Below are 12,060 nucleotides of genomic sequence, written 5' to 3'. Positions count from 1 at the left end.
AGAAAGCGAGGGCCTCTGGAGAGGTGCTTTTGAAGTCAAACACAATGGCAAAGCACCTGCTGAAATGCAGCTCTTCACTGCACAGTGTTGTGGAGTGACTCACCCTTCTGGCTGCTGCAAAGCATTCTTCATGGCTTTGATTTGCTGGAAGTGACAGGACATATCAGTGGCCAACACCATCTCGATCACTAGAGCTCTGAATTCCCTTTTGGACGGCATCACGATGAAAGGAGCAAGGAAAGAAAAACACAACAGTGTCAGACACATACCAGTTTATTTTGCTGTCTATCTGCAAATTATTGACAGTACTTCTGCCTTTGTAGGCCACTCTTTCCATCATCCCTCTTTCAGGGATGGGAAAGAGGGTGAATGATTTTCTACACAAACACAGGAGTGGGTGGGCTGCAAACTAAGCCAGGTGGCTAATCCTTGCTAAGAGAAATCCCTGATGTTTTTTGAAGAGCACGTTAGTATTAGTACTCCTTTTTCAATTAAGCACTAACCACTTAAATTGATTTCTTTTATAGGGCATTCTTAGAAGGAAGTAAAAAGACTGTTTAAAGCCTCAACATGAATCAGGTAAAATTTTGAACCTGAATCTCTATCCAACTGTTTAAAACTGGTCGATATCTGTGTTGAAAGTTTAGTCATATGATTAAAGGTAAAACAGCATGATAAAAATATCTCCAACTAGATATGATAGCTATATGCAGTTAAGAACTTTGAGAATGTGCATTACTTCCCTGATATTATTCATTCAAACTCTTTCTGTATGATTTTTTGTTAAGCAAACTTGTTTAGGATCCAGTTGAAATTCATTTGAAGACAATATGGATGTCCTAGAGATATTAAAATATCAGAACATTCTGATCTAGCACACAATATAAATTTATTTTCTTATTCTCTCAGTTCAGCTACCCACAGGTTAACAGAGGAAGAAAAGCCCAAGGTTAGTACACCATCCCAGGATTTGGGAGATTCAGAAATGCGTCAGCTTCCATTTAAAAATAAAAGTTACCATTCTTCCTTTCATGAATGTTTCATGAAGGACACGGTCTATTTTGAGCATGTCTCTCTTGCCTCTGGCGACTGCGCTTGAGTTCCAGCTCCAGGCCACCACTGTGTAGAAACCCAAGACTGCTGTGCTTACCCTGTCCCATGGGTGGCATGTAATATGTCCCCCAGCCAGGAGTTCTACACACACATTAAAATGGCATCAGCTGGCCTCACACTTCTCCCAGGACACCCACCTCCTCCTCACCGCCCTTATGTACAATCGGTTGCATAGCCAAAACTATTCAAGATAATCATATGGTGGCTGAAAACAATAATATTTTAAATTATTTTCAATCTTGTGTTTTTCACCAGTCCTGGTCAGTTCCCTGTTCTGGTTCATTCCCAGAAGAACAAACCTCTCTCAATACAAGCAAGAGAGGCAGGGCAGGAGAACTTGAATGCACAGAAACAAGCTTTTAGAAGAAAAGAGGGTGACTAGGCTGTGGGAACAACAGTGTTGGGGATTATTCCTGGGAAACAGCAGACACTTCACTACATCCTCTGCCGTGCATCTCCATCACAACAGTTTGCATGGGATACATTGTGCACAGCTTATTACAGTAGGAACGCAAAAGCAAAGGGCTCAACTCAGGCAAATCAGGCACTGACTTCAGTGCCAGCATGTACATATGCTCACAAGCACACACATTCTAGTTTCCCTTTTGTAGATGTAAATCTGGCATATGCACATTCTCTGACATCTGCACATATTTCAGAACATCATTTTCTCTGAAATGGAGAGGAAAAATAATTCAGAAACATTAGTAAAGTATTTTAATACTGAGGACTTCTTAATTGTCACTCCAAACATCAGGCATCACAACGGCAGGTGACTTGGAAAGACATGCGGATGTACATAATTTACTGGACATCAGTAATGCATGAGAGAAACACCTCAGAAGTCAAACGCAAGAGGATGATGGATTTGTGCATTTGTTGCCAGGTTGAGAAAAGGCTGAAACACACCACAGAGAGAACCAAAGATAGACATTTTTCCATTTCTGGGTTTTGCTTCTCAGTCAGATTGGAGCTGGGGATACACATAGCTGTTACCTTTTGCTCTGACCAGCTACAGCACCTTGTTTCTGCAACTGTCTTCAAAGTCTACACAACATGTTACAGTGCTGCACTCTGCATCACAGCCCTGGCCAAACAGTCCCCAGAAACTTTGCAAGAGCTGTTTCCACCAAGGTATCACCAGATTATAGTTAATGATGCAACTAACACATGCAAGCCTGACAACATTTTACATGAAATACCTTCAGAGTGATCTGACTTTCCTCTGGGCTAACCACCCACCCTTGTAGCAGAGAAGCAGGTATATAAAGGCAGAGGAAAAGCAAGACAACTGAGATAGTTACACCTTCTTTACCTTTCAGAAAATGTATTTTACAACCTCAAAGAAGAAATTACATAAGAGGCTGCACTACTTTCAAATGTCTACATGTTGCTGTGAAACTCTCTAGAAATACAGCAATGAATACACAGGCTTCAAAAATGTTACTATTTTTGACATATGGTGAAGAGGCAGGGAAATTCAGCTCTCACTTCCAGTGTTACCAGTGGGATTAGAATGTCAGAGAACCCCCTGCTATTTCTGCAATAACTTCTTCTCCTTTATTCCCAAGGAATCAAACCCAGTTCTGTATTCAGGAACAAGTTCATGAAGAACCAAAGTTAGTTCACTCAAATAGAAACTGATCTGAGTGATTTCCTGAATACTTTGACTCAAGACAAATTATGTAAGTCTTAAAAAAACAGGTAACCTAAAATTGTACCCCAGAAGAAATAATGAAAACTGATGAAAAAGAAAGGAAGATTATAATTCTATCATCTATCACCAGTGTTAAGCTGATGTAGGCAGACACGCGCTTCAGTGAATCTCCTCCAGGGAGCCACGGTTGCACCGGGCTAAATATTCACAAGCATGGTCAGAGCAGAACATTCTCCAATACCGATAACTTGCCTGTCAACTCAGGCCAAGGAAACGCCCTGGAGATGATCTGCCCTCTGACCATGACAAGCGAACCCTGTCTCCTGTACTGTTTCTGGTCATGAGGCATCATGGCAGCAAGGATGGTAGGAATACAGAAAAGGTGTCCTGACATCTCCATCATCCTCAACAGTTTGCACTACGTGACAATGACAGTGCTCCTCAGCACCTCCTTCCCCCCTGCACCATCTCTCTGTCACATATAAGCTAGTAAAAATCTAACCCAAAGAAGAGACAAACAATCCTCTCAGGATGTGGTCTGCACAGTGGCCTTGACAAAAAAGCTCGAGCCAAAGGGACAAAGGAAACTACAAAACACCTGCGAGATTACACGTTCCTCCACGGCAACAGTTGATAATTTAAAAGTCAGTATAGCCTTCTCTATCTCTACAAGCCAGGAAAGCAGATGACTGGAACATCACGTGAAAAGGTAGCATGTTGATGTCTGCTGTCACCAGGGCAGCAAAGGCACAGCAAGCCTTCACCAGAAACAGCTTCGCCACCAGCCTAGTTTTCTTTCTTTCAACCACAGCCAGTTTTTTCTTTCTCTTTGCAGACTGTTTGTCATGTAGTCATTGTGGAGGAACTCCTTAACTCATGTTGTGCTCTCAACAGCTTTTACACTGTTTTAAGTCCATGGGAATCAACTGACAGGGGAGAAGTATCTACATGGCCTCTGCATTAGAGCACTCCCCTGAACAGTCCATAACCAAGATCAAATCCTTCCTGCATACTTGTCTAAAGTCATGACTGATTTCTGCAGTGACAGGGCAGGTCTGGTTTCATCTTACAACACCCATTCAGTAGCTGAGGCAGGAACTAACCAGAGACACCACAATCCCCCATGGGCCTTCCCCTCCTCAGACTGCAAACCCCACCTCCTGGCCCCAAGGACCTGGATGGCCCGCAATGGACTCCCCCCTCTGTCCCTGCGCAGCAGCCCGAGGACACCAGGCCCCCTCCTCCCCCCTGCCCCTCTGGGCTCCTGCCGGCTGCCGGGACAACACCACTGTCAGGGAGCCAAGCAGCTGGGAAGGTCATGGAGACCCCCCAACCCTCCTGGGACACTGTGGCTGTTGTCCCGTGAGGGGACCCCAGGCCTGGCACCAGGACGGGGCTGGAGCCCCGGGCACACAGGGGCAGCTGCAGGGCAGGCCCGGTGCCTGAGTGGCAGCCTTTCTGTCTGCAGAGCAAAATGGCCCCGCAATGGGGCCTTCATGGCCTTGTGGGCCACCATGCCGGCCACTGCAGCGTCCCTTGGGGATGTTACAAGCCTCCGTTACAGCAGTTGGGGCACAGCTCTGCTAGCTGAGCCACCGTCAGATCGCACTCAGAAGAGTTCAGCAAAGACAGTGCCACATCGAGTTGGAGAAGCAAGAAGAAGTTCAGGGAACCTCTGAAGATGGCTCTGCTGCCCAGAAAACAGCAGCTGCCTGTCGGAAGCAGGAGCAGCTCCCACAGGCAAGAAGAGCCCACGGAGGCTGACCCTCCCCAGCAAGAAGAGAAGCCCATGGAGGTGGATCCACCTCAAACAGGGCTGCTGGGTCTCCAGAGCACCATGGCTGGGCTGCCTCCAGCACCGTTGTGCCCGAAGCGCTGCAGGACAGCCGGTGGCTCTCAGGGATGGGTACAGGGCACACAAGGGCAGGCGGAGGGAACTGCTGCTGCACAGCTGGGAGGAAAGAAGGCTCAGGGCTGGGTCTGGCTGGTCATCTTCCAGAATAGGGATATGGCCTTCCTGACCCAATAATACCTAGAAAATCATCCTGTTGCTCTCCCACACACACTTCACTGTTGCCAGTTCAGGTATCCAGAACAGCAAAGACCTTCTAAAAAAAACTACAGAGCTTGATTTCCCCAACTTGCACCCCTGCTCTCTCTGGGAGGACACCAGCTATGGGCCCATTTCTCCTCCCTGCTCCCTGAGCCCCAGTGATCAAAGCAGCAGGACAGGAGCATTCACAGGGGACTGTTCTTTGCCAGTGTGCACAGAAAAAGCATCACATCTCTAGTTCATGTGATGTGTGAGAAAAAAAGCTTCATCTTAAGGGTAGGAATAAAACAGGGAAGTGGAGCTTTGCTGTGAAAACTGGCTCTACAGAAAAAATATCTCTGTGAGCTCCTCTGTCAAAAGTTCTCCTCTTTAAGGCCTTTAAACCCACAGTCAGTGGGGAGCAGGCCCTGGTGTGAATTATTTTGTTACACCCCTGTTATAGCAATCCAGGGAACATGCTGAACTGAGAGTCTAGCTGCACCTCAAGGACTTCATTATCAGGTTTTCTCTGTGCTTAAGTAAAAACATTGAGGCTTTTGGGTTTGGTTTTTGTGTTGTTTTGGTTTTTGTGGGTTTTTTTTGCTTTTTTATCTGCAACATCATTTCTCTCCCTCTTCAAGAAAAATCTTTTGGAGGTACTGCCCTGCTCCCTTAAGTCAGAAAAAAGCTTAGGCACTTGCTTCTTTACATTAGGTTAAATGAATTCCAACAAAAGCGAGCTGGCAGAATCACCCAGGAGATCTGCAGCAGAGTGTAAAACAGTTCCTAGGCTTCTCAGTCATCCTCTTTTAGATCACTGTGCAACAAAAATACAGTCATATCAAAGTGGTTACTACTGAGAATATTATGGCTCTGTCAGGGCCTTGGGATGGGTTTTCTTGCAGGTCTCCTCAACTGAAGATCCCTTGTGAATTCATAATCTTTTTAATAGACCTGGCTGTACCGCTTGGCTGAATAATTAGGGATTTCAATATTTCTCATTACACTTCCAGATGTTTTCTCTCACGGTAGAATATACACTTCCCTAAGGCCAGAGGCCAGGAGCCAAGGAGACATCACATTCTCACATCTATAACCTGCCACTGAGAAAAAGTTAAAAGGTATGAAATTAGAAAATAAATTCTAAGATAACCTATCCATGGCTTTCAATAACCCCTACAGAATTATGGAAAGGAACAGTTCAGTGGAGAGAGCAAGTTTTCAGGTAACTGGGTCAAGAAAACTAACTGAGGAAGAAGAAAACCTGAAGTGAATTTCCTTGTTTATGCTGAACAATAGAATCACTCGTCCTGTGGTCAGTGTCAAAGCTTTGATTTTTTGTTGTGTAACTGTGTAACTGTAACTGTCCTGCAGATGATTCACATGTAAACATGGAAGCTGGCACTGTCGCATGAGCAAGCACAGTCTTATGGTGTCTTTACCACTGATTGCTATGATAAGACACTGACTCTGTATCTAAATACTTGCCTTGCATTGATCTGTCTAGCAAATATCTTAATTTCCTCTTTAGGATAAGTACTTAATGGTTTACCTTTCTTCCCTCCAAGAACATTACACCATTTTGTTGGATGCGTCTTTGCTCCATCAGTGTCCATCTTAGAGCTGTATCCCAGTAAAGGACTCAAATCCCCTTGCACTCATGGGAAAGGGACAGGAAAAAGGCCATTTTAGATCACTAAATTCCTATGCTAAGAACCAACAGTATCATCTCCCGGAGCGAGATATTTTGCTCATTTTGTCTAGTTGAAGTCTCAGCACTTTATTCTTATGGAAATGAATAGGAAAAACACTACATTCAAGGAAACATTTTCAATGGCTGATTCTCACTAAAGGTATAACACTTAGAATATGCATGTGCCTGCCCTGAATGCACAGAAACAAACTTTTACAAGAAGAGGGTGTGATTAAGCAACCATGCACATGCTATTAAGTACAAAAGAAGGCTCTGACCAAAGTTGACTTCAGTCAAAAATTTCAAGGTTTCTCACTGCAATCTCAAAAGGAATAACACTGATTGACAAGGAGGGCTCAGAATTGTTTGAGGAATAAAACCCCAAGCAGTTTTACTGACGAAGTCAGTGTTGCATTAAAGGTTACTTCCCAAAGTTGTACTCTAATATAGAGTTAAGGAGCTAAACATTTTCCAGATGCCTTTTTAATCCTGCACATGACAGCAAAGGGCTTGTACTAAACATACTCTGTTTCAATAAACTGCATGGAAATTATTAACAATGAAATACAGTGCCAGAAAAGACATCTATAACAGTATCTTGGAAAGCATCTGTTCATTTTGCAGTTCATTTTCTTAATTGACTGTTACCTGGTTATAGTTTCTTCATTTGTTTGTTGATGACTTGCACAAATGGGATTCACAAAATGAAGCAACTCAACTGATTTTCAAATATTTAACAGTATAAAAATAAAAAACAGACTTTTTTTTAAATGGAGAAACTAGTCTAACTACTAGTAGGCATTCAACTCTTTCCTCCTTGACTGCAGCCCAGAAGGTCTCTTTCAGCCTCATCTGCTTTCCTTGCAAAACCTGTGTGCATTTATTTTCCAACAGTAAAATGTAGCTCTAATTTTCTACATTTCTTTCCTGAAAACACATTCCCTAACTAGATCACTGAATAGCACAAAAGTGCATAAATCCACATAGACATCTGTGATTGGATTGCAGCATCCACTGACCACCAGATTTTCTTTTACTAGTAATATGAAAAAAGGAGTGACAGCTCAGCTCAAAAAGCCACTTAAGAATTGGCCTTCCAAAAGCCATCACTTGGGCCTTTTGCTGAGAGAGACTTATCAGGTATTTCTAGAAAAATAAACTTGGACATGCTTTAATAGTTTCCTAAAGCATCCTTCAGTACTGAGGCTCCTATTTTTGAGTGCAAGTCTGGGAAACTCTGGGCTTATTGTTTTTTTAGCTCAACACCTCAGGTCCTGCTGAAGTCGTCTGATGTTTCCAGTGCTTCCCAAATGTTTGCCTATGGGATTTCCAACTGGCAGTCAAAAGCAAAAGCACATAAAAATCACAATGTTTTGGAATTAGAACACATCCAGATAATGGCCTTTCTTCTGCAGCTGCTATTTGATTGGCAGCTACAAAATAATAAAGCCCTACTTGAGAGAGAACAAAACCAATCCAAACCACTCAGGATATTTGCTCAAGTAGTTACAGTATTTCTTAAAGAGATGCATTAATCTTTGAAACTTTGGGTCGAAGCATATTGCCTCAACAAAACACACATGTTGAAACTACAGAACCAATGAGAAATAGCTGCAGCTAGCTTTGATCCAAGCAAAACCAGTTAGAGCTCCAAAGCAGATCGTTTTCTATGCAGTGCAGGACACCCAACGAGCTGCTCCACTGTTCCTTGCAGACAGTGGCTCTGAGGTTGCTTTTTCTAGTCAGTTCGTGTTTCCCCTGCCAACATAAAAGGAAGCAGTAATTTGCTGCCAATATTTGGCAAGGCATTACCAGCTGTAGCTAAAAAAAAAATAGAATAGATTTTTAACACCTTAATACAGCTTTTTTTTTTTTAAGTTCCTGCTTGCTGCCCACCATGAGACTATTTTCTATACTGGGGGATAGAATGTCTCAGGCCACTCCTCCACAGCACTCATACTGACTGAAATCAACCACGTAAGTTCTTGAGTTTTATTTCTGGTATTCAGCTATAGGATCGCATCACTGTCCACAAGTTGAAATAAATAGGAAATTCAAACTAAACAGATTACCAAGAAGAGCCTTCACTGATCAGCTTGCTAGAAGCCAGTCCCCAGAGAAGGGCTCATTTCCCCATGTTTGTATTAAAGTAAGATGAACTGACTGCTCAGCCCTGTACCGCATTTAAGTGCATGCCGGAAGCACGATGCGCCATGTGACATCCCACAAGTTGCTTCCCCTCCTGTGAGAAAGACCATTCTTCCTGTCTAGCACACCAGCCAATTTTTGAAGTACCACCTCTTGGCGTCCAGAAAACCCCATAAAACCAGAAAGCTCTCATCAGTTTGAACTGTCTGCTATTAGAAAACAAATCATGGGCTGAATTTGGCAAATAAATCATATGTTGCATGAGGCTTATTTTAAATTACAGCTTCTTACATCACCTTGGCATATATAGTACACTGATTTATGCTCCTTGGGCTGGATTATTTTTTGCATTAAGTCCCATTTACAATTTCTGGGCAGGGAGTGTCAAAATAGTCACAAAGTCTAGTCTCACTACCAGAGGTGAGAACCCAAAGCAGAAATAAGCAAGACAAACACCTTTTCCTGCTTTTTTTCTTGTAGCAATAGAAATACTAACATGCAATATACAATAGTTCCTAGTCAGCCACCACATTAATTTTTACCTCCAGTCATCCTTTGAGAGATTAGATAAAATATTCATCTCTTCATCATCTTGCAAAAGACGATATGCCGCACTAACGTGGTGATTTTCAAGCACGGACCGGTCATTATATAGAATGGCTGAGTCTGACCTAGCATTTAAAAGAACACATAGGAATGGTTACATTTCTTCCTTCTCTAAAGAGTCTCACATTCAGAAGTATTCTTTTGATTATCTATAGAGATTAGTTTTATAGCACAGGTGTGAGCATTTTAAGAGCAGTTGTCATACTTTGTTCACTCCTGTTATTCAGTAAAAGCAAACTAAAGATCAAAATTCACTGCAAAATCTGTTTCATCAGCTGAGATTCACCTAGTCTCTTTGTTATATACTTAAAACAATAAACGCTGAGAGCTGTGAGAGATGCGTAAATTTAGAGTTGAATCACAAGGCTCTTTTCCAGCTCCTGTGTATGTTGCCCCCATATTAAAGCCTGACTGTCCCCAAGTAAGCAATGGCAAGATGTGTCCTAGTATTGTTTCCAGAATAGCAAACTGGCTGTAAGCAAGTTATAACTGAACCACTTTCTGTCATCTGTACGCCAGACTGTGCTGTCCAAAAGGGTGATTGCCAGTGGACAGCTAAGAACAAAGGTAATTCATGCCGTATTTTAGGCTCCAGGGCATAGATTTGAGACTGATGAATGGCTAAACTGACCTACTTGCTGGAAGTTGATGGCAACAGAGGGTGAGTGTGATTTGTTACATTCCCCACTCCGTTCTGCTTCCCTGAGAGCAGCATATATTTTCCTCCCCTCACACTACAATCCCCCATGTTCAGTGTTACCAAAATTAAATTACAACTGTCCTTCCTCGAATTCTTCTTTAAGTATTTGGGAAGTACAGCAGATCCCTAATTCTTGCATGAATGAAGCTCTAAGAAGTGGCGTGTGGCTTGGCCCAGAACAGAGACAGAAATTTCTTTCAATATTCCCAGGCTTTCCTGAGCATATGTGTGATTTATCCTGGCAACCTTTATATATCTGTGATACAGCATGATTCAGCTAACATACTCCAGACATCTAAGCTAGGGTGAGATGCAATGCATCTTAGAAATGCTCAAGTGTGCTGTGCCAGTTGAAGACATCTAGACATTTTGTCATTGCTACCAGTACACTCCCATTGTCACAGTAACACACAGACCTCCGATACCCACTTATCACTGCAACTATCTTTGCACACTTCTGAATTTTGCTGCAATCTTCATCTTCTCCTTCTCTCTTCCACCAAACCTAAAGCCTTATAGGAGTTTCTGAGCTAAGAAAATACGCCAGTCCAGTCTAGGTTGTGATCAGCTACTTACTGTCTAGCAATTTACAAAGCTTTAAAAAATTATGTCCCTGAACAGGTAATGGAAAACATATCCCCTTGCTGCAAGTGTGGTTTTCCACTAAAGTAAAAATAAGATGTGCAGTGTCGGTGTTCACTGATGAATACAGATATTGTTGAATTCTTGATTTATGTGGTTAATGTTTGATTCTCCAAATTCAACAAGGAGAAAAAAAATTGCTAAGCTGTAGTATCTCCTCCAAAACTATACCTTCATCAAAAGACATCACTCTGTACAGCAATTTGTCTTTTGTAACTTTACAAATAAATAATTTGTGACCTTCCTTTTTCCTGATTATTCATATGAAACAATGCTCAGGAAGCTAGAATACATGCATTCCATTGTAAACGGTTGAGCACGAAAAAATTAAAGGCAACCCAAGGAAGTGAACTTTCGTCCTGTAACAGCTGAAAGCAAAAGCTCCTGCACTTTTCTAGGTGGCTGTGCTGTTATTCTCCAAAGGTTTCCCCTCCACTTCCCCACACTTCATCATGATTTACAGTGGCCTCACCGTGTCTGGATGTGAAAGTTGTTGGTGGTTCCAGTGTGTTCATAGTCATGGATGGCAGCTGCGAAGATCATAGCGAAGATCTCCAGCTCTGTCAGCCAGTGCTGAAAAGAGATGACAGAGCAATCAGATAAGCTGTCATTTTCCCAGGCAATAAGGCTTTTGTCTTTTAAGGCAAGTTATCCCCTGCTGACAGTCAAAGCTACACATCATCCCCTTTTCCCTGCAGCCTGCCAGCTCTTTTAAAGAAAACTTCTCTGCTTGATATACAAAAGCCAAAGCAGTGTTTTTCCTCAAGCTTCATCTAAATAAAATGAACTTGAGCAAAATGATTTCAGGAGCTAATAAGGCTGAACGCAGAGCAAGGGGAAACGTGCCCTTCTTAAAGAGTAATGTGTGAGGAAGACAGAGAGGGAAACCTCCAGGAATCTAAGGTTCTTCAAGTGTAATTTGATGATACATGTGCAGGTATGCACATCCCACCAGGGTATTTTCAGCTCAGTTGACCTGGGTAGCAGAGCCTTAAATACAGAAGATCATGACTAATTTCCAGTAACTAAAAGTCTTCGTCAGTCACTGAATCATGAGGAGAACAGGGAACACAACCTTACAAGATGTACAGTTTCTTATTTATTTATCATTTATAGAAACATTTGAGAAAGCCCTGAGGTGCTTTTTTTTCCCTAATTGCCTAGTCAAAGCCCTATTTTTCAATGCTTAAGTGACTTTTGACTTAGATTTCTAAATGAGTCAGATGCTTTTAGTAATTTTCCTCAGAGTCAATCAATCATTTTATGTCTGGTTTTCCACCAGCAGAACACAGGAGTGCTGTTAACATCAAGCACATCAGAAACGAAAGCTCTAGATACTATAATGCTGTAAACGTTTACCACTGTGGTTGCCAAATATTTTTGTAACTGCTCACTGTCAACCTGCAAACATTTTGACAGACGTTCAGTATGAACTACCTTTTAGTTCAAAGCCCAGTAAAGGCAGTATG

At 42.4% G+C, this 12,060-nt stretch overlaps 1 protein-coding gene across 2 annotated transcripts in view; it reads right to left on the bottom strand.

The window, feature by feature from the left end:
• The window catches only part of PDE1C (phosphodiesterase 1C), a 345,637-nt gene that overhangs the window by 76,066 nt on the left and 257,511 nt on the right, over positions 1–12,060 (bottom strand). For both annotated transcript variants that reach the window (XM_082044788.1, XM_082044787.1), the window contains exons 9-11: positions 11,064–11,164; positions 9,186–9,314; positions 104–205 (exon numbers count right to left, since the gene is read on the bottom strand). In XM_082044788.1, the coding sequence (XP_081900914.1) occupies positions 104–205; positions 9,186–9,314; positions 11,064–11,164 (332 nt within the window). The remainder of the gene's footprint in view (positions 1–103; positions 206–9,185; positions 9,315–11,063; positions 11,165–12,060) is intronic.

Source organism: Streptopelia decaocto (assembly GCF_964273445.1).
Source record: "Streptopelia decaocto genome assembly, chromosome: 2".
In the NCBI taxonomy this organism is placed as follows: domain Eukaryota; kingdom Metazoa; phylum Chordata; class Aves; order Columbiformes; family Columbidae; genus Streptopelia; species Streptopelia decaocto.
This window is presented reverse-complemented; position numbering and strand designations above follow the sequence as displayed.